Source organism: Calonectris borealis, chromosome 5 (genome assembly GCF_964195595.1).
Source record: "Calonectris borealis chromosome 5, bCalBor7.hap1.2, whole genome shotgun sequence".
Taxonomy (NCBI): domain Eukaryota; kingdom Metazoa; phylum Chordata; class Aves; order Procellariiformes; family Procellariidae; genus Calonectris; species Calonectris borealis.
The window spans coordinates 41,903,074-41,929,357 of record NC_134316.1 but is presented as its reverse complement, the minus strand read 5'-3'; the positions used below and the strand labels follow the sequence as shown (position 1 = coordinate 41,929,357).

General features: G+C 38.6%; 1 protein-coding gene across 5 annotated transcripts in view; it reads right to left on the bottom strand.

Moving 5' to 3' along the window:
- Positions 1–26,284, bottom strand: part of ZNF106 (zinc finger protein 106) — a 44,413-nt gene that overhangs the window by 4,888 nt on the left and 13,241 nt on the right. For 4 of the 5 annotated variants that reach the window (XM_075152056.1, XM_075152055.1, XM_075152053.1 and 1 more), the window contains 18 exons: positions 22,818–23,015; positions 18,473–20,572; positions 17,025–17,649; positions 16,472–16,541; positions 14,712–14,866; positions 14,557–14,617; positions 13,895–14,236; positions 9,458–10,238; positions 9,015–9,070; positions 8,372–8,517; positions 7,933–8,067; positions 6,917–7,033; positions 5,879–6,070; positions 4,741–4,803; positions 3,659–3,778; positions 3,119–3,190; positions 1,526–1,597; positions 743–889 (listed from right to left, as the gene is read on the bottom strand). In XM_075152056.1, the coding sequence (XP_075008157.1) occupies positions 743–889; positions 1,526–1,597; positions 3,119–3,190; positions 3,659–3,778; positions 4,741–4,803; positions 5,879–6,070; positions 6,917–7,033; positions 7,933–8,067; positions 8,372–8,517; positions 9,015–9,070; positions 9,458–10,238; positions 13,895–14,236; positions 14,557–14,617; positions 14,712–14,866; positions 16,472–16,541; positions 17,025–17,649; positions 18,473–20,572; positions 22,818–23,015 (5,452 nt within the window). The remainder of the gene's footprint in view (positions 1–742; positions 890–1,525; positions 1,598–3,118; positions 3,191–3,658; positions 3,779–4,740; positions 4,804–5,878; positions 6,071–6,916; positions 7,034–7,932; positions 8,068–8,371; positions 8,518–9,014; positions 9,071–9,457; positions 10,239–13,894; positions 14,237–14,556; positions 14,618–14,711; positions 14,867–16,471; positions 16,542–17,024; positions 17,650–18,472; positions 20,573–22,817; positions 23,016–26,284) is intronic. The other variant, XM_075152057.1, reaches the window with a different exon arrangement.

Genomic DNA, 26,284 nt, shown 5'->3' with positions numbered 1-26,284 from the left:
TCCGAAGCCAGTGCTTAAAGAGAAATTAAGGACTCTACTTCAGTTTCTCAGTTCTCAAAGAAACCTCCTTCCATTGCATATTTTGAAAAGCGTTCAACAGGAAGGTAGTTTATACTGCCAAGGAGTAAAATGTGGATTTTATCAATCAGTCTATAGATAACAACCCTCCTTAGCATTTAATCCAACTGGCATCCAATCTTACACCTTCTTCATTTTTTTTCCCCCATCTGTGCTAACATTTACTCAGAAATTTATGCATTATACTTATTTAAAGATTGTTAGCAAAACCAATCCCATGTGAAAAATAAACAGCATCAGCATCCACAACAATGAAGGGGGGTAGTGAGGGATAAAAATTAAAGAGGATAAAGATCTGTTTCAAGACTGAAGATGGTTGTTCACCTTAAAAAGGAATTTTTCTTACAAAAATTTAATAACATCTTCAGTATAGTTACCAAAATTTCTTCTAACATTTCAAGAATTTTACCATTTCCATGTAATATTTTAGGATCAAACTGTTTTAAATTGACCATATCTCAAGTTATTACACTTAGCTGCACTCTTCATCTGTCACAGGTTGAATTGAACCCTATTAGCCTTGTATGCTTAACTGTATGCAGGTAAGCTTGTCAAGACTAGAAGTATTTAACCCTTTTTAAGAGAAACAGGATCAAGTCCCACAATTGTGGTGATATAAAGTACTTCATACTACCAAATCAACCACACTAGTTCAACCACATACCTGCTTGGAACCTTTCCTGGAAGTAAAGAAAGCATCACAGTTCTTCCAACGACATTTTAGGGTCTGAAAATTTGGGTTGGTGTGGTCAGTTAGCAAGTGTTGTTTCAGATGGTCCACAACTCCAAAGATCAGTGAACATCCATGCCACTGGTAGAAAAAACATGCCAGAGTAAGCCAGGGAAAAAGAATTTTAGCTAATGCTTTTCTTCTTGCAACTTCATAATATTCTACCAAGACTGTTCACACACATGCCACCTCCTGTAACTTTTTAATCTTCTTATTCCATTGCCATTCTCAATGGTCTCTATTCCTTTAATTACCGCTTTACACAGATTCTTCCTGCCTCTAGCCAAGCCTACACCGTCAGCAAGAATGGCAGGAGGAAGAGAGGAACTAAGTATTTACAAGATTTAAGTTTACCTGAGACAGATACATTGGGAATTTAATTAAACTTATTTAGCAGAGTAAATCAGCTTTTCTAAGTCACTCAGCTTAAGTTTTTGGTTTTAAACAGTTACACGTCACTATCCAAAAATTGCCAGAAAGAAAAATAATTTAATATGCTACTACCAACTTTCCCCAAAGTATACTCATATACTAAAGGCCATGTAAAATGGAACTAGTGATATATATTTACATTTAAAATGTACATATACATTTTTGAAATATTATTGAATTATAATAAATTAAAGGTCAAGCTATCCAAGACTGAAGAGTGACCACCCCCAGAAAATTAGTCTAAAAGCTATAACAAAGGAAGGCAAAAACCACTTTGCTCATTACCCAGCAACGATAATTCTGCATCAGATTAAGCCTCACAGCTCTGACACTGCCATCATAGCATCCAGTGTAGATCTGTAAAAGAAACATTTATGGATAAGGAAGCTGGGAATAACAGAAAAAAAATGAAGTCAAATTTTGAAGGAGGCTTCAATGTAGAGTATATTAGGTGAACAAGAACAAAATATCAACATGCAAGGCTTCTAAATTTAGAAAATGGGTCTAACCTAATTCTCTTAAGATTTGCATTCATAGCTTACAAAAAACTACTAATGAATAAGGAATGTTTCCATAACTTCTATCGTTGATAGTGTCATGTGTGTAAAAGTTCAGAAAACTTTAAACTATAATGTTACTATCCACTGAAGTGAAAAAAATTTTAGGTGTAAATGTCAATTTGAATATATTTCCAGGACTTAACCAGTTCTATGTATATGAAAAAGGGATGGAGAGGAAGGGTGAGGAAGAACATCAGAATTTCAGAAAGAGAAGTCTGATGCAGATCCTGAAAAGGTAGGCAAAATGACATCTTAAACACTTTTGTTAGGCAAATGCTATACACAAAATTGTCCTTTGGAAAGAAAAGCATGTCAGACGCTCGTAATCCCATAAAGTACATTCATCGTTAAAAAAAGTCCTCACATAATACAGAAAACTCTGCAAGCTGAAGATTTCATTTGTTATTTTTCTTCAAGTCGTCTTGTTTCTTGGAAAATCATCACTAGGATATAACAGCCAATCTGCTGTGTGTAAGAGATTACACTTTACTACTGAGACTACTACAGAAAATTACTATCTTTCACTCGTCACTAAGCTTCTCATCTGAACACTTCTTTGATTTGAGAATGCCCAAAACAGACTATTGCTGGGGGACAGTTCAAGCCTCAGACTGCAAGCACAACACCTGAGTGCACTTCGCTCTCCGTCTCACTCACAGGAGAAGGGAAGCTTGGGCAGTATGTATTCCAATTAGCAGGAGATCAGTTCTGTTAGACTTGATTCTTTTGTTATTAAAGATCATTACCATACCTCTTATTTTACAATCTGAAAGAAAGTTTGCAAACAAATTCCTACACATGCAGACAAGTAAGTGCTTTTAATGACTATTTTAAGCAAGTTATTTATCCAGAAGTGCTTCTGAAACCTATCGTGCAGTGCAGATGCATGAAGAAATCTCTGCACCTAAATCAACTGCATACCTTTGTTTAGGTTCTATCAAAGGTTACTAGAGGTTTGACTGCGGGTGAAGTTTTTCTCTAGCAGCTGTGTGACTCTCTTGAGTAAAAGTCAAACAGGATTGATGCTTGAAAAGAGGGAATATTTTACTATTTCTAGACTCTTCATTGCAATCATCACTGTAAACAGAACTATTGTTTTAAGACTACAGTAAGCTAGAAGGTAATTTTTCCCCAGACAATAATATTAGATAAATACAAAGCTGTTATAGCAACTTGATTTTTTGGCTGACATTTCTAAGTTCTTCTGTCTTAGTCAGACAGCAGGTTGATTTCATTATCTGAAAAATTTAAACTGTCTTGTATATGCTTGTGGAAATTACAACCTTCTCTTTGAGACCAGTGAAAAGAAAGAAGTTACCATGCTCTTATGGATGGTCATACACATGATCATATCTGTGTGGCCTCCATAGACTTGCAAGCGGTCGTGCGACTTGAAAGAAACAGAAACAGACGTTTAATAGCATGACAGTTAATAGCCATTTTTCACAGACGTGCAAATGACAATGCTTCCAAGAGCATTTTCCTGGGTAGCAACTAAATTCCCCTGGTGGATTCCAAACTTCATAGCCACCATGAAAGCTCACTTTTGCTTACATTACTTCTGTGAGTCTTTTTGTCCAACTAAGCGCTTGGTCTTTCAAGCAGACAAAACTAACATTTTGCAACTTTTCTGAGCTGTCATTATCTTAGGATAACACAGGTTCTTAAAAAAATGGTTCAGGTTATATTCTTTAAAGCCCATGTATTTTGGCTGGTGAGACAACTACATATTCTGAGTGACAGGAAAGAGAGGGATGGACCAGAGACCAGTAAGCACAAAAATGACTTCTATTTGACTTCAAAATCATTAATTAACACATATTAGGTAAATGTCATTAGTAACCATCTATTTTCTTACCTGTAGTTCATAAACACGAACAAATTTATCCAGACATGCCGTCACCATCACTTTCCCAAGAATGTTCACGACTGTTACTGCGTGGTTATGGCCTTTATAGATCCGTACCAGCTCTCCAGTCTGCGTCAGGAAAAAGCAAAGGCAAATAGGTGGTTGTTGTGTTTTGGTTTTTTTTTTAAAAAACAACAAAACAAAACAGTTTTATCTAGCCTAGATAGGGTAGCTCACTATGCTCACTACTCAAAAAATGGAAACAGCCTTTATTAGACTTCCATTTCCTGTGAGGGCATTTCTAGATTATAATCAAATATTACTTATCCTTTTCTTTGCCCAAGTTAACACAGAGCCATTCCAGCACAACAGAAGTGCATGCCACTATGAAAAGTGTCTACTTCTCTCTCCATCATTAGTTACATGTTCCCACCTGTCCTGCAACTAGTACTGTGCTATTAGCACTAGCAGTATTTATGTAGCCACAAGGATCAGTGAGCAAATTTAGCTAAATACACAGAAATATACAATTTTTTTTTGTTAATTAAAATACACCTCTGATAAGTTTCTTAATCTAACTTATTGCATAGCTACATGAATGCTTCTGCTAGCACAGGGGAAAGATGGTGTAAAAGAGGAAGAGAGTGGCAGGCTAGAGACAAAGCATTCACGACAGGATAACAGCTTTTGAACCAGCTAGTTTGGAACGCTGTTTGTGTTCCTGAAGTTTCTCCTATAATAAAGAAACTTTTCGCCCACCAGAATATCTCACATAGCTTTGCTCTGAACCCTTTCCACATTATCAGCACATTAGTAGTAATATTTGCAAAAGCAAGATCCCCAGATAAAAAGGTATTGCACATCATATTACAAGAGTCAGCAAGTTTATGTTTCCCAAGGTATTTTATCCTCTGCATCCCTCCTTGGTTAGCTATAGTGCATAGTCACATCGACAAAATCATACGACTTCCTTTTCTGGAAGCTATTCTGCCCCACCAGTCAGTCAAAAATTCTGGAAATACTGACTTTATAGCACAGGAATTCATCGCCTTAATAGCAAAAGTAATTCCAACTTTATATGTAAGACTTACATGAATGTTGTGGGCATGGACAGACTGATCACTGGAGCCACTGAATACCAGATCATTCACAACCTTACAAAAAAAAAAGTTTTAATTTTGTAACAAATATGGAAATGGGCAAGCAAAACATTAAGATGCTGTTCAGTTTAAAGTCACACTGTAATATTTCCTAAATTTGACAGTCTTAAAATCAACAGAGAGCATGAAAAAAAACCATGCACTGAGTTCTTTACATAAGAGCTAGAAAATGTACTATGCTACTCTAATGACTTTTGAGACTTCACAATTGACATTAGAAGCTGTTAACTTGCAGCCCACCAGGCTAACTCATCCTACCCACGGACTATTCTCAGGGACAGTTCAGCAGCAGATCAGGGACCAAGCAAACTGAATGCCTAGTGCTGCTCTGCACATGCACAGTAAAGCCCATTGTTTCCTGGAAATATGGATGTGCTGTGCACTTATAGTCTGGTCACGTAAGAAAGACGGTGCTCCTGACAAGTACTAATCTAGAAAGGAAGCTTAACAGATCCATCATGGATCAAGAAGGGACCACAGTATGCTGCCACACAAGCAGGACTAGGATAGTCCAAGGGCAAAAAAGGCTGTGCCACTGCACCGTAATACCTAAAGTGACAAATACAATTTATGGAAGTCGTCCCCTATCTGTTACATGATAGTGGTCACGGCAAAGCAGTCAGACAAGCATATGTTCCAGCTTGTAATCTCAGGAGCCAGAAACCTGTAAATAAGTGATAGTGATTCTTCTATTAAAAAAGAATAATACTTCTCTAGAGTTACATTTTTTCCAGTTTCCTCTGAGGTTTGTACAGTCAGGGTATGTGAAAACTAGCTTCATCTTTTCCCTAACTTCCCTCTGTTGGCAAACTCACATTTCAAGATTCCCTGAATCTTCTAACAACATGAAATAAACATGCTTCCTACATACACACCCCCAATAGTTTTGCTGGGAACATGAAACAGCCAGAGACAATTTTCCTACCAAATTAACTCAGTTTTTATAATTTAAAATAGAGAAATCCTCTATTTCCTACCATAATCTGCTCACTATTAGATGAGCAAGAAAAAGAAAAAACACACCATTTTAAGCATTCTTTGTCAAAAACGTATTTTCAGAGACACTTGCCTTCATGCAGAGTATAGTCTTGCTGTGACCTTCCAGGGTTCTGAGAAGCAGCCCGTTCCGTGCGTCTCGCACGCTGATGGTGCAGTCGTAGGAGCCCACTACCAACAACTTGCGTGCTCCTTCCTGAGCTGTGGCTAGACAGCTCACTGCTCTAGGGCCATGGCATTCAAAGGTATCAACCTGCTTGTTGTTCTGTTGGGGGAGGAAATTAAAGAATTAGAACTTTGCTACGACGCTGACTAGACCACTGAGTCCTTTTTGTGTTGTACTTGTTATAGCATCTGATTTCAGTTTAGTAACACACCATTTCAGCAGTGGTAAGAGTTGCAGCTTAACAACTAAGTTTCCAAATCAAGGAAATAACTCCTTACGTTGGGCTTCGATTTTCTGTCTTTTAAAAAAATATTCCATTATTTAGCAAAGGTCCAGTAAATCCTCCTTCTGAGTTAAAACAATGAGAGGAAATAATGTTATGAGAAAAATGCAAAACAGAATAAATTTGTAAGGATAAATTTGAGAAATTATTCTAGGATGCAGGAAAAGAATAATCAGAAAAATAATTTATTTAAATAATGATTTTTATTCACTTTTAAATATCATGGGAACTGCTATTTAAGCCTCTTTGCCAGAAAACCATGTGAATGAGTCTTTTCTATAATTGCAAATGGAGCAGAAAAAATCAGCAACACATTAAAGTCTCCCACACTACTTCGATGGGCATGAAAGGAGGGTTCACAAATTATCAACTGTGTCAAAAACCTCTCATGACACATGACTGGTAGGCCAGGTGGAACCTTAAGGAAAAACGTGACAACAATACAGCAGTTAAGAGAAAGGTAACCAGAGGGAAGGGGAGATGGGACAGCTTTGTACACTGACAAAATAAAGGACCAAAAGGGACCAACAGTGACCATTTATACCAAAATACTTTCATTACAAATACACTTACTACTCAAGAGAAAGAATGGAAAAAACCACAAAGTGGAGAGAAGCAGCATCACAATAGGCTTTTAGGTGCCAATATTTAAACAAACTAACCTTTATGCTGAAAGTAACCACGCTGCCATTTGCAAGGCCTGCATAAAGGATCCGCCATCTACTGTGTAAACAGAGCACTCGATCTTCCAATTTAAACTGTTCCATGCACTCTCTGGTCTGGCAATAGAAAGAAGTATTTAAGGCTTTTCATTAACTGAAAACAATTCAGGGAAAAAAGCCTGAAGTGAATGATGATTTTCACCTACAAGCTGCATTTTTGGAACTATCAGAGCTGGCGACAAACATCTGAAAGTCTGGTGTCACATGGCAGTTTGACACTGGCTTTAATCAGCTCACTCCCATCTTTTGAGACGTGACTGTACTTCAGCAACCAGTTATCACCCTAAAAGCTTTATTCTAGTCACAACCTCTAACGTATATAGAATTTTAGACTACAGACTATATATATATGAAAAACACCCTATTACATGCTTGAGTTTGAGGAATCCCCATGGAGTCCCCCATAGGGAAGTGCCATGAAAAAAAGTGTCAAAAACCTCTGACAATTTGCTCCTTGCAGCAGATATTTGCTTTCTAGTGCATCAAGCCATAGGTTGGACAAGCCTCCCTATCATTTATCCTTAAAAATCCAGCTTCAGGAAGTCTCCAGTCTCCTCTTCCACCTGGCCTCACAATAATAGATACCTGTTCTCTCTATAGCTGCTCTATAAAGAGAGCAGTGCCTTCCATAAGCAATGAAGTTAGAAATACAGCAAGACAAATACAATATTCGTGGCCAGACAATCATCCTGCACTTTGGTGTTCCCAACATTCAGGATCCCGTCATGCTGTTCTGGCAAAAACTCTGCTGACAAGCTAGCCAAAAGATCAGGGTAGTAAATCACTTCACGGTTTGCTTCTTGTTTTTTTTTTCTTCCCCCTGCTCCACTCTAATGAGGTATGAAGCAGGGCTCATGTCCAGCTCATACAGGTTTAAAGGCTTTTTTCATTTATATTTGCAAAGAAACACTCACATAAAAAAGCAGTACATGTTAATCAACGCAGAATTTGAGTACCTTGATATTGTAACAGTTGATAGTGTGGTCGCTTGAGCCAGTGTAGAGTGCAGCATTCTTCCCATTTGTCTGAGTGACCAGGAGGCAGTTCACTTTTGAAGTATGTCCTTCAAAGATGGCCACGCACTTCCTGCTCTAAAAGGGAAAGCATAGAGTCTGTCAACATAAAGGCCCATGCCTCCCGGGATCTGCGCCTGACAGAGTAGGGTAGGACAGCTAACAAAAGCAGGACACATGCAGCCACCTCTCTCTCCTTACCCCTCTCATAAGGAGAAGGGGTTGGGCAGTGCGAGAAGAGAGGTTTGAAGAACAGAACAAAAAAAAATTAAGTGCTTGAAAAAGCAGCTGCTTCCTTAACTACATAGTAAGGCTTCACGAAAATATAATTGCAACCTTGTGACTGCAATTAACGTAACACCATTCCCACAACCCTACTTACAACCAGATTGTAGGCACAAACAGTTTTGTCTGCTGAGCAGGTATACAACAAATTCCCAAAAATCTGAATAGCATTCACTGCAGCCAGGTGTCCCTCAAAGTTTCCCTCTGTAGGTTCTTCATCCTCACCTGGCTCCGAAGACACTTCTGTAGGACAGAGACACGTGTACTTTGATTACGTGAACACACCCAAGCAAACACACTACTGTTGTTTGCATTACCAAACAGCAGAACTATTTCGTGGAGTCAGCACCTTAAAGTCAGATTTCATTGGTCCCAGCTGGAGCCTGTAAGTGGCTGAAGGCAATATAAAATGCCAGAAAGACCTTTATATGATGTTAAGTCCAGAAAGATCTCTAAAATAGCAAAAGGATTGTATTATTGTTTGTCCTACAGCTCTACGGAGACTGTGGAGCAGAAGTGTTCGTGTGGTAAGGGGCGGGGGGATGTGGAGGGGTCAAGGCACAAAGCGTTCAATGAGGGATGACATAAGTGAGTATGCATCACTTCCCACTTCAGTTTTTAGTGCAGGTTTTTATCTTCAGGGCAAAATTCCCCTCTGGAAGCAGTTTGATGGAGACTTAACTCAAAGTCCTGCAAGATACTATACAAAAAGTATCAGAAGCAATACTTAAAAGATATACCTGATGAGTTCTTTGATCCTCTTAGTGATGATATGGAAGTCTGCGTCTCAGCCACGCTGTAACACAGAAATAGAGAGTAGTGAGATTGGACTTTGTATGTTCATTTTCAGACAAAATATTGGTGTAAGTAATACTCCAGAATAAAAGACACTGCACTTAGTAGAAAATAGGCTATAACAGATAAGCTCAAAAACAAATTTTCAGTGAAGGGCAGCCTTGTTCTCGCATTAGAGGAAATTAGTAGGTAACAAGACACATTCATTTGTTGGACCAAAAAAGCAAATTCAATTTTCATGTTCCCTCTTATTTCACTCCTGAACGAAATTAAAAGTTACGGATGTTGTAAGACTTTCTGAATAGGAAAAAAAAAAAAAAAGAAAAAAGAGAGGCCTCTTATGAATATTGTCTAATGCTTTTACTTTTGAGATCTACAATAATCTCACCTTCTTTTCCCATCATCCCTATAATTTGTGCCAATCTCACTGGTAGAGCTCACTTCATCATAACCAGAGCAAGACGCCTCTAGGACTGCTTGATCCACAGAGCTGTGTGAATCCCTCTTTGATGGGCTGTCTGGTTTCTCATCTCCCGACTCTGACGAACCAACATCAACCACCTCACACTGGGGCGCTGAAACTTCCACTAGTTCCAGAGAAGCATCACTGTCATTCTCATCTTTGTTTCTTGCTGTTTGAGCAGTAGCTCCACTCTCCTGTCTTGGAGGAGTGGATGTAGTAACTTTTTCTCCTTTAGGAACCTTTCCACCCTTGACTTTCCGGACAGGCTTAGCGTCAATTATATCCTGTTCTGTATCACTGTTCTCTGGCACGTGGGCTGCCCTCAGAGTTTTCTTCTTCCTTAATTTTCTCCTCCTCCTGTTCCCTTTTTCTGCTGGGACTACAGTGGTTGCTGCCTGTTGCTCGGATGGTTCTGCTGACAATTTGGGGGTTTTATCCATTGGCATTTCTAGAAGGACTGAATGCTTTGGAAGAGAAGTGCTACACTGATCCAGTAAAAAGCTTTCAGTTACTGTATCATTTGCTTCTCTCTTGCTGAAAACAGACAGTGAATGAGGAGAAGGGTTCTCAGGAAGTCCAGCCTTTCCCCTGTCCGCAGCAGGCTTGTGAACATCTTGATTAGTGTGTTGGAAACAAGCTGCCAGCTCTGATAGGGATATGGTTGCAGAGATAACTGGATACACTGAAGTTTTCTGGTTGGTCTCTTCTGAAGAAAACAGACTAGTGTTATATTCAATCTGTACAGAGAAATATTTATGCAAAATTGCTTTCCCTGCAATTTTTGTTTACACTTAGTTGTGCATGTAAAGTACATATTCCTACATGTTGAAAGCTATGTGCACATGCAGATCTGCTACTTCAGTCAGCTATCCAGCCTTTAAAAAAACATAGCTGTAGAATAAAATGTTTATATGTGTACCCAGAAGCAAAGGAATGGGGCACATCATTCAAGTTGCTGGCTGACCATATGCTTTTAAAGTTCTGACAAACAACCTCTGGTGAATCCTACATTGTTGACTTAAGATGCTACCACCTTTCACTATGTGCTCCCTTACCAGCTGTCACCACTGCTGTAGGACTGCTATTAACCAATGCAGGCCTAATATGTCTCAGCTGCTTAGTGACATAGTTCGAAGACCTTGCGCTTAACCCATCCGCATTTGTTATTTCTACTTTGAGTGAGGTCCAAGTAAAGTAGACGAGTCATGCACAACCCACTTTGCGGTATCATACCTTCTACCCTGGGAATGGCAGCACTGTAAGCCATCAGGGTAAGCTTTGTTAGTTCACCTGTGGTGGACTAAGTAATGGGGCAAATACACTCTCCCTGTCATTTTAATTGGAAGCTAATATTAACAAATGAATCCAACCTCTCAACTGAGACAGGCTAAGAGCACAGATAGCATCTCACAGCTGTGTTTCCCACACCCTAAAATTCCCTCGTTGCATTTGCAATAACTACAATCCAGAATAGGATGTTTTAAGTTCATTTATTGCAGTGCATTTATTGGGTGGGATCCCTCAACGTGAACGAGAAGCTGCCAGTACTTGAAACAGTTCCCTGCTTCAGTCTCTTAAGAAACCAGCAAATTAAACCTACAGCAATGCTTAGACAAAGCATTGGACTGTTGGACTGTTTAACACATCACAGTACAAATTTGATGCTTTAGAATTACACATCCAACTAGAGACAGCTTAAATGTGAACATCTCACCCCACACCTTCCTCAGATGGGAATTTCCAAGATAAAACTAGAACTTGCTGACAGTGTAGGGTGCATTGTATTTAAAGTAAATCAATGGAAAGCTGTTTTTCCCCCAACCCATAACTTTCATACACAGCTGCACCTGTGAGAAAACCCTTTATACAGAAGATACGAATGCTTAGATGAGATTTAAACAGTTACTGTGTTGAATTATATTGGGAAGAAGGCACATAAACCCTTAAATTCTGAATACACCGCTAACATCCTGTGTCCCTCATTTCCCAAAGGAGGGGGGAGAGAAATGAGGGACACACTCAAAAATAAAACAAACAGGAAAATAAGAGTAACCAGCAACTTAAACTGAAATTTCTAAAACCAAAAATTATTAATTCTCAGCAGTTGGACTACTGCAGGTGTTAGAAAAGGAAGTAGGAAATCACCATGGTAGTGCAAGAAAACAGAATCTTGCAGTTCTGCAGGTGGAAGAGATTGCTGGTAGTTGGGAGAAACCAAATGCAATCAGCTCCTTCAAAGCAAGGCTGAGCTGACCTCCTAGGGAAGCAGACAAGCCAGATGTTCAACTGCCAGAAAGCAGGTAGTCTGCCCTCAGAAAGAATTCCTCTCCCCCAAATTACAGAATTTACCTGATGGTAAACGCTTATTTTCTCCCCAAATTACCAAATTCATTTGATGGCAGACACTCATTTTAAATGTAGCACGCATAGAAGTTGATCAATACCAAAACCATATTAATTTGACAACCAAACATCAAAAGAACATTCTTGCTTTTAATATGTCAAAAGTAAGTTTGTAGGAAACTGATAAATATGCTAATGTGATGAAGACATTTTTAAAGTAATTATCTAAGTAATAAATACAGCTATACATTGAAGGTTCTCATCTTTATGAGAAAAAACTAAAGCACCTCTTCAGCTTCTATTGTGCCTGCACAGACACCAATGAAGTCTTAAGATTCTGCAAGCAAGACACTTTATGCCACTGCAGCTAGTGATCACGAAATCTTTATTCTGAATTTTCCACTCTAACGTGAAAGAAAAATGACACTTCTCTTCATTGATGTTTAAACATAACAGAATGGCGTATGCCAATAAAAATGGGAAAGCAAAGGAAAGGTAGTGGCTTCCTACAAGCTAAGTCTTTACAATGCAAACAAACACAAAAGCTGATTCTCCCCCCCCAAGTTTACTTTAGTGTACGCCCCTAGAGCTTCATAATCCCTGTCAAATCCTCCAAAAAGAGATGAAGCAAAATTCACAATTCTACATTAATGTAATGTAACACAGTGGAATACAGGAAATGCAATGGTGACTGAAAAAGCACAAAGAGCACTATTTATACAGAATTCTACATCTGAAGCAAACTGCAAAAAGGTAAAAAAAATTTCAAATTCTTTATTTACAGAAGTCTAAGCTTAATTTCAGCCAACATTTATCTTGTGCTTGAGAAAAAAAAAACGCTTATAAAAGTAGAACAGCATGGCTTTTTCCAATAGTATTTTCCACTTCAGTTCAAGGAAAAAAAATTATTGGCTATATTTATCTTTAACAAGGATCTTACTTATGAATCTTTATATCAAATTATCTAAGTTAAGGGTTTGGGTAAGTGACATTGTTATGGCAGACAAACAACTGTCATTAGAATCACCCTGCTTGACTTCACAGGCTCTCAGGAAAGTAAAAGATGATTGAGCTTTTAATCTTCAGTTTGTACCTTCAATCACAGTAGCAAGTTGCAGTGGAAAGTACCAATAGCATTTAAGCCTTTGACCACAGACTACAGTTACATGAGTTTTAGGGGTTTAAAATTGTCTAAATTGCTAAAGAGTTAGCAATTTCAGCTATAGCCATTAAGATCTCATTTTTCTGAAGCAGTAGCTCTCACATTAGTAGTTCAGTTAATTCAGTGGTTTCTCCTCCAGGCAAAAGTGAACATATACCTTCATTGGTAGCCCTCCCCTAGTCATTCCCACTCCCCTCACATGAGTGAACAGTGCCTAACATCCTTCTTAGAGTAAATTGTTTACTAAAATCACAAATAAGATCACATGAACTTTGAATAAGCATCTCCAGACCAGTGGGATTTAGAGAGACGGAGAGGGAGAGAAGATGCATTGTTATTTTCAATATCACAAATTATACTCTATGCTACTATACTGCTTATCCAGCAGTGCCCAAGAAAAACACAGAATGCTCTTAATGTAGTTGGTCATAATTTTTAAAAAAAATCCCCAGGTATGCAATTTTCTTTTGTAGGCAGATTTTCAGCTACCAATGCCCATTGAATGATGCAAAGTAGAAGACAAAAATTACATGGGAGGTTTTAAGGTTTGGGGTTTTTTTATTAACTAAATTATTCTGAGAGGATGTAACCTTCAAATTCATGTTTGTTCTATTTTTAAAGTAAAACTAGAAACATGTAGGTGCGTATGACTACAATTTGCATGTGCTTAAATTCAAAAAAGTGGAATCCATTTGGATGTGTGTAAAGAAGGTCCCAGTTTCTAAGATGATTAAGTTGACAAAGTCCTACACAACAGGCTGCAGGTTTGAGACCCAACTTACATTCTTCCGGGAAAAAAAATATTTTCCTATTTTCTTAAAGCTAGTTCTCTTAAAACAAAGAGAAGCCACACATACCATCCTTCTGCTCCACCTCTTCTGCTCGTGAAGCACATGGAGAGCTCTGGAGTACAGAATTCACATTTTCTTCTAAGCCTTTTGGAGACAGAGGTTCTCGTTTAACTTGTACTGAGGAGTCAGGAGGAGCGGCAGGTGTGATGCCAGAAGACTGGAATGGTGACGGCACGTTTACATGAACAGAAGCTCCCAGTGGAGGTACAGAAGACGACAAAGTGTCCAAAAGGGGCAGGAAGGAGCCTGCAGGAATTAAGTCAGCTGCCATCTGAGATTTGCTATTTCGTCTCTCACTTAAGACACTGCAGGAAAGTTGCTCTGACAGCTCAGAAGGTTCATACGTTTCTAATGGCAAAAGAGGAGAGAGAAAAAAAAATACAGAACAAAAATGCTCACATTTTACAATAGAATTTAGTGGTGCCAAGAGCTCATTTCTTGTGGACACACAGGCAAGGAAAAGAAAAATTTGTAAAAAATCCACTAGATGGCACTACCAAAGACAACAGCTCACATTTGAACAATAAAGACCTCAATATTGAAAGCCTACAATTTTATTGCACATTTTAAATGAGTGAATTCAAGTTAAACGCAATTTTTAAAAGATACTGGGTTCAAAGAATATGAGAGTCAGTATTCCACTGTTGTAATTTTATGGTATCTCGTACCTTGTAGCCCCTGCAAGATCTGGATTCTCTGACTTCTCAGTGTACTCATTTCCATGGTTATCTGCAAAACAGTTGTGATTTAAATCAGTCCTACTTAAGGCAGTTTTTCAGGCTGCTGACTTCTAGTTCACACAGTCTCAAAAGCCCACTGTTACCTGTTGCTTTAATACAAGGAACCGTTGAACCTCAACATAAGCAGCCTGCAGGGCAGCCCTAGCCTGCAAGAGACTGCTGTCCACACTATGCAGGGACTTGCTTAACTCTTCTTCCCTCAGCGAAATAGCCAACAACTGGTCTACCTGAGAACGTTCTGAAAAAGAAACAAAATGTAGAGTATAATTGTACTTGACAACACATTAAAATACATTACACATGATGTCTCAATAACTGCTACCACCTCAGAACGTAAAAAATCACATAAATTAGGTCAAGCATCAATAGTCATAATAGAAGCTGAAAAGAATTATCTATGCACAGGAATAGCCACATCTAGAAGAGCGAAGTAGAGTATTCCTCTTTACAGGATCTCAACCTTGACTCTAGTAACTTTATTTCCATCATAGCTTTGCCAGCACTGATTTAATTTAGTTGAACAATGCCATTCTCTTCCACAAAGATCTTTTGTTGAAGTACATGTGTACATAAAGTACAAATACACACTTTCCTTTAATGTAATCAAAAAGGCAAAGGCAATTTTAAGCTAAACAAGATTTAAATTATTCAGTAATCCAGAGGCCAAGAAAAGGCAGCTTAAGAGAAAAAGAATCCAATGATAAAAAAATTATTTACTATCCAGGATGACTTTGGGGCCATGAGACTCATGTTTGCAATCTCTTGAGAAAGAGTCTCTGAGCACTGTACTTAGTAATTCCTGTACTCCTTTCTAAAATCCTCTGGCATTATTACAGAGATTCTCCAAGCGAAATAAGGTTCAGTTTGTGCACTGCTTAGTTTCATTCAGGGTATAGTTTCCTTTAGTAGATTTACCATAACAACGATGTTGCTGAAGCAACGTAATGGGAAAGAGAGATTTTACTAAGTCGAATGTGTTATTAGTCTCCATAATAGACACTAGTCATTGAAGACAGAGGCTGATAAAAATCCCCACCTTTTCAAGTAGTGAAATATTAGTTCCCACAAGAAGATCCGTATTAATTGCCCTGCATTCTCTTAATATAAACAAATAATTTAAAAAAGAGAAATGGAACATTTGAAACCTATCTTCTGGACCCCAAAGCTCCCACATGATGATGCAATGATTCAGTTCCTGAAGAAAACATTCTCCCTGAAACCCAGATGGTTAATTTTGATATGCAGTGATGCGGATGTGTTAGGCATGTTTGAGAAAGACCTGTCGTCTAATGCCAGAATAAGAGTTTTCTTTGGTCAGGAGTGGGAAGGAGAGAGGCATTCCGCATTCATTTCCATTAAGGACAGGGAAGAAGGAGTCACAAAAAGAGTATTGCTGGAGATGTCAAAACCAGAACACAGCCCAAGTTATGCAGAGTACAAATTTTCTGCTGAGATCACCCAGAAGTAGAAGAGAAAACTGCCTGGCTGAATTAGAAGGGAGTGATTGGTGCTTCTCCCTTCAGAACTTCCATCCAAAGTGGCAACAAACCTCTCTTCCCTGAGCAGGGGAAAGCAAAGGTCCCATCTGTGCAATTGGGAACACGAACTGCAGGCAGAAAGGAGATACAAAGTCTTCTCTTAGAAATAACTTCTGACAAATTAAGATGGGACTCTTCAGAGAAGAATGTGTTGCAGACCTGAGAGCAGTCCACCCTACCATCTTCAGTAAGAGCCCAAGAAGCACCAAAGTAACATGAAGGAACTACCATTTTAGCCAAGTCAAAATACTACTAGGTACTTATAACCTCTATACTAGATGCACATATATATGATATTCACTCACCTTTTTTACCTTTGATTTTTCTCCTTTTATTCTTTCTTTCTGGACTAGGGATTTCAGGAGAAGATCCCTCCTGCAAGTAAAATCATTTATTAACAAAAGTTGCAAGAGCAATTTTGCCTAAATCAAGAAGTCAAGCATCCACTGTCTTTTCAACCATTACTTGTACCCACAGAGAAGAATATACAATTAATTTGGCACATTCTTGTATAACTCGTCCTTGCTATAATACCAAGATCCTTGCTACAACACCAAATATTTTTATAGCTCTCATTTACCAGCACAGTATGCCAGTTACCAAATCAAAATTAAAGAACATTTCCCATTCCTACTAATTAAAACAGATTAAGCAGAAGTCCTGCACTAGGAAGGCAGAAATGGAAAAGATTCTTAAAGAAAATTAAATCAAACAAGCAAATTAGTTTGAGGCTATCAATGTACAAGACAACCAAATGGAGAAAGTCCTCCTTGCAGAGATCATTCCAAGGTTGAATGACCATTGACAACGATAAAACATTTTTTAGCGCACCAAAGCTAGACAAAATTGCACACTTACTCCAGTTGCTCTTCGTTTCTTTCCAATTCCTTGGCTGTCATTCTGCTCAGTACCAGATGTGCAGCTACTGTCTGTAGCTGCGTCTATGTTATTAGACACTGCAAGAAGTGAAGCATTATTTGAAGCTGGATGATTTTCTTCTGAGATTTCTAGTACATTTTGTTTTTCAAGAAGAGGTGTTCTTTTCTCTGGGCTCTCCTGGTCTTGTTTTGTGAGGCCTGTGACCTCAGAGGTGGCCTGCAGACTGTGTCTCCTTCCACTAGTCTCAGTTCTTTCAGACACAAATGGTGACAAAGGAAGAGAAGATGTCTCCCGTTTCAAGTCAGCCTCAATGTCAGCGCTTGCCTCACACCCAGATGTTATGTGATGTGAGTGGCTGGCTGCAATTATTTGCCTTTGCCCACTTTCTTTTATTTTGGCTTGTTCACTGAAGAAGCTATAAGCAGAAGAATTTCTGTCTGCAATGACGCTGCTTTCAGAAAAGCTACGTTTTCTGGCTGAGCCAGGCACTGCTAAGGAAATCCCTTCCCACTGGAATCCTTCCAGAGTAGACAGATCAGATTCTTCACCGAGTTCTAGACCCTCTTGCTCATTTTGAACAAGAGGCACCATTTCTATGCCAAACCTTTAACAAGATAAAAAGAAAAATAAATACACATGTAACAAGCCAGCTAAATCTAGGAAAAAGCTTCCCCCTTCCCCAAATGCACATTACTGCTTTAAGAGATCTGGCAACTCATTACACTGGTATTCCGTGCTTTCTATCTCATCTGGCAATGAAGTATCTTTTGTGTATCACAAAATTAGATTTAGCGGCTAAGAAATGACAGCATGATTTCCAAGTCAGAAATCATGTTGTTATAATTATTCCAAACCAAGTCTGGAATAAGCAAATATGACATCTTTTCAAGATGCTTCAAAAACTTCAGGTTTAAAGAAAGTTTCAAAAGTGAAGTATTATATACTTGCTTCCTCTAAACATGAAACCAAACCACGTATCAGATTAAAAGATTAACAAATGAAGAGGGAGCATTTATTCTGCCTGCAGCAATGCAAGCATTTCTTGTACTCCTGAATAATTGAAGAAATAAGCAACTGTCACAGCATTGTTCAGATCCTGACTGCATTTTTACATTCTTCCACTTAATAGAACTTGAAAAGCAAATATATTGCTAGTGTCCATATTCAGATATTAAGCAATGGTTATGAACTGACCAGAATCTTTTCTGAGCAGCAGACTACTATTGTACCTATGGATAGACATCCACAGCAGCAAGCAATCACAAAAACTCAAAATTATTTGTATATGCAAAAGATCGTGGTACAACAAGCTTCATTGTGAAGTCTTAATTTTACAATTCTGGAATTCATTTCAGATTTGGAGAAGAACAACCCTCCTCCCTCAACACACACACAGAGAGGCATGGTTAGATCTGAAAGCTACCAACCTTGGTAAACCTTTGCCAAGTTCCTGTTTCTTCTTGGTTACCTGCTGGATGACTTGATCCCAGTTTACATTTCGCCGGGAAGCACTAAGAATCTGCCTGAGGGTCGGTTTAAGCCCCGACTCCTTCTCAGTCTCACTTCTGCGATGGCCGCTCACATTCCGAATGCGCCGTGCGTTATTGAGATTGGGCTCTGGAAGATGTGTCCCGACTTTGCTCTTCAGACTCATATGCCGTGTCAGGTCTCTTTGCAGAGAGGCAGGGAGGCCAAGTTTGCTTAAATCAGGAAGAAGGAGGCCTAGCGACTGGCTTCCTCCTTTTTGCAGCTCATGATCTGAAGGATTTTCAAAACCTTCCATTTCAAAGTGATCATGTGACTTGACACGCTCTTCATCCCCTTCTCCATCCTGTGAGGAGGTTTTCAAATCCACATGCAAATGGTCCTGACCGTTTGATGCAGAAACTGTGGATTCCATCTGAAACGTAGAATCTTTTAGATCAGCAGAAGCAATACTTGAAGCAGCTGGATTTTCATCATCTTCCTTTTCAGAGGTGGCAGGTTTACCTTCTGGAGTGTCACAGGGTAGACAAGAACTAGCAGAAGAACCCACCTTTTCAACTCTTGCTTCTGACTTCTCACTTCCCGTGAAATCATCATCGCTCACATCTTCTAATGAATCTAGTCTGAACTTGTTCTTTGGTGATGCTTTCCCAGTTTCTTCCCTGTTCTGGTCACTTGTATCCTTGCAAGAGCTTAAGGGAGCATTTTGCAAGGAATGGTTGGACTGAACATCTTTGGGGTTTTGTTCCGCTTCACTTAAGTTATTAAGAGGCTCTCCGAGATTGCTACCAAGCACACCTTTGTTGTCTTGTAAGTTACCAGCACATGCACCATGCAGCTTCGATGAGTAAGAGGAGGAACCGTTTGTTTCCAAGTTCAGTGCATTCAAATGATTCTGCTCTTTGCTACTAGTTGAGGATAATAGAAGCTTGACATTTTTTAAGAGACTGTTTGTGTCTTGCTTTGGGGAAGGTAACTTCATATCTGTGATATTCAGAAGAGGGGATTTCAGTGATGGCATCCTACTACTTCTGCCATCATCTTTGTCAGGCTTTTCACCACTGGAACAGTCTTTCATTACCTTGCAAGAATCAAGGTGATCTGAGGTTACATTAGAAGGGGAAGATGCTTCCCGTTTTTTATGTTTTGAAAGGCTAACATTGGCTTCACAAGTTTTTCCTTTCATTGATGAATCAGTAAGAGGCATAAATACAGAATCCATTTTATCTGGAGTTTTAGAAACATTATCTTCAGACCATGGTTGCTGCTCTGCAGCTTTCTGGGATGGGTAGGGAGTCCAGCGATACATTTTATCTCTGGAAGGACTGCCACTTTTTCCACTGGCTCTTGAAGTTTTGCTTTCTGGTTGCTTCGACGTACCAAAATCCAATGCCCACTCAGAAGGAAGTTTATCACTAGTAAAATCAAGCAAGTCACTCCTACTTTTTTGATCTCTGTATGGAGGAACATCAATGTCTTTCTCCTGCCGCTGCCACGCATATCTTTCCTTATTATATTTAACTGGCTCCACCGAATATGTATCTCCTGAGCTTCCAAAATTCCAGCCATTTGCACCATGAGGACTAGATTTCCAGTTTCCCCCATAACTCTTGGAATTCCAGCTAGAAAAATGACCTGTTCCTTCTGAGTGCCACGTAGAATTTCTCTCCCTAGCACTGTGATGCCAATTTGATGTTCCTCCTCCCCGCCCACTTGGATGCCAAACATTTCCAGAACTCCCATAGTTATGCCGACTTGAAGAGCTCCCTGAAACATTTTGGTGCCACCCAGAGCGTCCCCTTGGGCCACCTGAATGTCTGTTTATATTAAGGTTCCTCTGAGAATGTGAAAATTTGCCTTGTCTAGGACTAATATAATCATCCTTTTCCCACTTCCAGTCCCTTTGTGATGCGTTATGATGATGCCACGATGACTGATCATAAGCTTCTCTTTCTTTATACGTAGCTCTTTCTTCTCGCCTTCTCTGTGATCTCCGATCATCACATTCTAGTTCTTGGTTTGCACAGCTTGGTTCAGCTTGCCTACAAAACAATTAAGAAAAACCTAAATTCTGATGTCATTCCACTGAAATCCAACAGCGCACAAGCCTCATGCATTTTATTAGCACTGGGAAGAAAACATACTTTTTTTTTTTTAAAAAAAGAAACAGAAATAACTTACTTAGCTGCTTTACTCTTCAGGCTTCTGTGGTGCTTGACTTTAAAATCTAATGTTGTACCTTTACTTAAATATGATATTTCAAAATTGTTCTTAGAAGAACAACTGATTTGGTGCAGAGACAGTCCAATAGACTAATTCTTAAATATTTCTGTTTAACTCAGAAGAGAATATTCCTTCCTATTTACTAGTTATCGGACAAATAAGAAACAAACAAAAAGAAAGCTTCATTCTGTTGTATAATCTTTGTAATTTCAGTAATCTTGATAGATGAAAAATTCATTAGTAGCGAGATAGTTATTTTTTCTGAACACTATTCTGTTGGTGTTAGACGGCATAACTAGAGTTAATTGATACAAAATAGAAGGAAAGTTAGGCTGAGAAAAGCAATTATTCTACTTACTGGAGAAAACAATTGAGATCATGTCTCAGTTTATAAAGTTTAAGGTAAAACACAGATGTAAAACATCCACAGAAGTTGTACCTCAGATACAAAAATATTTTGTCTTGTTTCAACCAACAGACTTGAACAATCCACAGCATGCAATGCTGAGTCTGTGTGAGCCTCCCAGAAGCACTATCTACTGCCCTTTGGATAGTACTTATGCTTGGCAACTTATCGTGAACACGTGGTAAATTATCACATGTACATTTAAAGATAAATGCTACAACACCGACAGCTATTCCCAGGGTCAGCAGTCTAAATGTTCTAAGTATTTATTCCACCAAATGAGGAGTTTTTATTAAAAGTTTTTCCAAAAACTGATTACAGAAATGCTTCTTTCTGACATTACAGGAATACATTCATTCTAGATCCCTGGACAAGCAAGACAGGAAACTTTCACACTACTGCTCAAAAACAATTGATTTGAGTAAACTGAAAATTCATATTGTACCACCTTTTAAGTTCTGAACACATTCCAGTTTTGCTAGAAGATGCACAAATAATTACTCTCTAATGGGAAATGGCCTACTGCATAAGATAAAGTGAGCTCTAGGACAAGAATTCAAAGAAACGATGTCTATGTGATACCGTAAATTCTAGGAGCTGACTCAACCAGATTATGATCTAATGGAAACAATTTTGCTGTATTAGCAACTTAATCCATGTACTTTCTTTCCCCTCCCCTGCTCCAAACCAGCATCCAGCAGAGATATTTTCTAAGATTTTAGTGCCTCAGAATACAACTGTACTGACAGCATTACTCCTTTACCATAAAACCAGGAGAAGTGACATTGTTGCTACCTCCATTGACAAATATGAAAACATGATCATTGTGCAGTACAGGAACACCCTACTATGACAGAATGATGTCAAAACCAAATAATCTCCACAGATTTGTGCACTCGTAGACACTAATTGAAATTTCTAGCCACAGCAGGCAAGACCTTCTTTCAAAAAATCATATGCCCCTTTAATACCATCGCCATGCCATAAATCTATTCAAACAATATATTCCCAATTGGAACATCATATTAGCAATGCACACTTGCAGAGTCACATGGAAGATAAAAGGCAATACTTATTACTCTCTGCAGCCTTCTATTTCATAGTTAGCCACTAGAATTACGTTTAGCTAATGGTAAGCAGTAAGATAAAACAGGTAAGAAATTTCATTCAAGGATTATGGGATTTCAGTGTGACATTGACAGAACAATCCAATTCATATAAAACAGATAGATTAAAGTTTTATAACAAAACATGTTCAGCAACAGTTTCTAAAAGTCAGGTTCCTACAGACACCCCCTGCCCCAAACAATATTAGCACTACTGTCACATTTATTAAGCCTTTCCACCAAATGGGTATCAAATATTAAAATAAAACATTAGGGCTCTCAAAACACAAGATTCCACACTGGGGACTGTTTTTATCCATAATGAAGAATAGTTGTATTCCTTACTAGTAGTAGATCAACAGAACAAGAACATTCAGCAGAATCACGTTTACATGTTGAAACTACAATATCCACATAGGTCTCTTGGATTGTTCTCATAACAAGTACACCGGCTACAGGCAGTTTACATTTCATGAGCACCTAAGCCTTAGAAGCGTATCCCAACTATGTTAAAAGCAATTCTACGACCTGAGAGGAGACAGGAAAACTCACCGGTTCCGTTCCTTCCTTTGCTTGATTAGTTGAATGACTTCTTTGTCAAGGTATTCTTCTTCTGCCTCTTCTTTCTCTTCCCCTCTTCTGTCATGGGCATCAACATTGTCTTTGTGCAGCTGGCTGGAGATGTGCTTGGCATATGCTGACAAACCCACCAGTGTCACCCTGCACACCCGGCATTCATGGTTGCTGTCCCTAGGAAGAGAGGCAGAGGGTGGACTTTCAACTCTGCCAACAGGCATGGCAGGTATCTCTGGTCTTACTTTGTTTCCTCTGAATGTGCTTGCGTTCAAGGCAACTAGGCTTTGCTCAGTATATTTAAGTTACTCGAATTCTTTTGCTTTTTCTTTCAAGGTCTAGTTTTTTGATGGTCAGTTTTTAAAAGATTTTTTTCCAACAATCAAGAGGTAAAAGACTTGGTAATAAAGCTGCGTTAACTGGGAGGAGGAATTCTTCTTGAATTGTTGTACTCAAAATCTTTTCAGAGGAAACATAGTGAGCGAGGAGGCAGAGTGGAAGGCTTACAGAGCTAGCAGGAGCTGCTCTGAAGCCCATCCATGGTGCCAGCTGCACTGGGGAAGCCTGGTGACAGCTTCTACATTTAATCCTTGCCTTGAGCCTTCCCCCAGTGAAATTTAGAAAAGGGAGGAGGCAGTACATGGATACAGCCAATCCTGATACAACATAACCTAAACTGGGACAGCTGAGACTGCTGCCTGGAATCCAAAGACTCCACAGCACAGCAAGTGATGGGAGGGTGTCTTTAGTTCACTGTACTTTATTTGGTTCAAGTGTGCATGAGGTCTGCTTTCTACTTTAGAGGACTTATCTTAAAAAATACAGAAATTATTTCAGCTGGAGGAAGTTGACAGCTGTGTCAGACAAATGGCTTCACTCATGTTTCAGTGAATACTGGATTAAGGTTACAACACTTTTTTACTTTTTTTTTTTTTTTAAAAAGAAATTCAGGTTTCTAAAAATACCTTATTTGTTCTCCTGATAAAGCCTTTCGGTACTCCACTGTTAAGAAAATACGTTATTAATAATAAACCTAAACAAGGAAAATATGTTCACCAGTTAAAAAAAGTCAGAAAAAAATTAGTTAAAGCATAGTCCACTGCAAATAACTCAGCGGGACCAAATCAGGATTCACTGCCTGCCTCTACAATGCTTTCTTCAGTCCTGCCATTTAATTCACAAAAGCAGATCTGCATATCCCCATGGCGCACTTGAGACCAAAGTCTTACAACAGTAGCATTATAATACCAACACACAGTTCATGACTGGGGTCAAAAAAATGGGATCCATAAAGGAAAAAGACAAACATGAATCCTTGGTTTTTTAGAGAAAAGTTAAAAACAAAATGAGAAAAAGATCAAAAGATGCACCTTCACTCAAGATATTAAGCCAACATCCTTATCAGAGTGGCTAATGGAGTGTCAGCAGCTATGTTTTATTTATCCTGCAAATCTGTGGTTTTCCTACTAACATAGTTGAGATATTTAACCAACACAGTCATTCAGGCACAGCTAGGGAGGGTTTTATTTTAAATAGACTAATTCATAAGTATTACACTTTTTACATTTAATTATTTTGTAGGTTGCAGCCTCACTAATTTCAGATGAAACACTTGGATAAACTTCATTTACAAAGTCAGTAGCTTACAAATTTAATCTGTATTTTCCAGGGGTGTACTTCGTTTTGCACACTTTACACTCACTAATAAATATTGAAAGTCCAGGTACTATATAGTGCACTTTGGGCTATCTCATTAACCCAATAAAGATAACCGAATAAAATCAGTAAATTTTACTAATGCCATCGGAAGAATCCTCTCCACACTCATAAATGGCCGAGCTATGCATTGCTAATAAGACTTATTTTTAACTTAGGTCATCACACAAGGCCAACTGCAAATAGAAAGTTGGCTTCTTGCTGAAAAAGTTGCTCTTCTTACGTAACATTCCACTCCAATCATAAGGACACTTCAACGAGAAACATACCTCAGTGGTACCAATTAGGTTTTAGAGAACAATCCAAATCCTTCATAAGACCCACGTTTCAATTCTTTCATAAAACTTTCATCATCCTCACTTATGGACTAACTAAATACATGCAAAGTTTTACTAACTTCGGACAAAGCCCGTGAGTTAGTAGCTGGCCTAAGGACAAAGCAGCTGTTTCTATCACTTCTAACTTGCGAGTTACTAATTACAAAGCTGTGGTTCTTGTATCAACTAATAGTCTGGAAAGAAAAGACTCAATTGGGTAGTGACTAGACTTCTCTGTTCTGCTTTTAATCCATACGAACCTAAAGATAAAACAACACTATTTTTTCCTATATGAACAACTGCTTTAATTGAAGCAGGGCAGGAGTTCAGATAGTTACACTTAAGGGACTTTAGATTTCCTTCAGTTCTTTCCTTCCCCTACCCCCATTGATATCAGTCAGAACTGGGCACATTCCATGACACACACTGATGATGTCTACGCCCTTCCCTACCATACAGGAACACCACACAATCTTAGCTGTTCAACAAGAAGGGCAAAAGCAGTTTGAAATAAACATGACAAAAGTATTCTCAGTATGAAAACATCCAAGAGCTTTATTTACTGGATGTGTACTTCAGATGGCAGACTCAATGTCCCTCATACAAGAGCATTATTTCACTTTCAATTTAAAAAAAAAAAAAAACAACACCAAAACAAAAAACACTAAAGCGTTGTACTTGACATCCAATTCTCCTTATACATCACATGGAGTAAGACTTCAAGAAGAGAAGAGCCTTAAAATGTTTCAGAAAATTATTCTAGCCCTTGAGATTACTAAGTTAACTTTAAAAGGAGAAAAGTGTGAACCAATGTGCGCATTTCCTTTACCCCTTCCCTACAGGAAGTCTAAAAAGTGACTTCTAGTTGGATGTTAAATTTGAAGGTAGTAGGATGCTGATACTACACACTTTAACGGTATTATCCTCTGTTACACAATTCAACCACACTCACGAGGCTCTCGCTTGCGCTTCACATTTTCTACTTGGAGCACCTTTTGCTTTACAAGGCTCTAAGACTCCTAAAAGACTTCTGCTAAACTTAAATGGGAGGAAGAAGGAGAGGCACAGGGGAAGAGAACAAGGCTGCTGCTGTACAGTGAAAAATGAAGTTCATTATTCATTTTGAGAACAAACATCTTCCACGCATTCTTCTGAAAGAAGTAATGAAGACAGTTACCTTAATAATAGAAAATGTAATGCTGATGAAACAAATTTAATTTAATTTCATTCTTATGGAAATGGAAAACCAAGAATTGTCAGATCACTTGCAAGCCACTGTGGATACAATATATAACTTCTAGAAATTACAGTTACCTTCAAGAGTCATAAACTAAAAAAATATTAACTTAGAAGGCCTGAAATAATATGCAAAAATATGTGAAATTTTAAGCTGTAATCCTCACCACTTCCTGT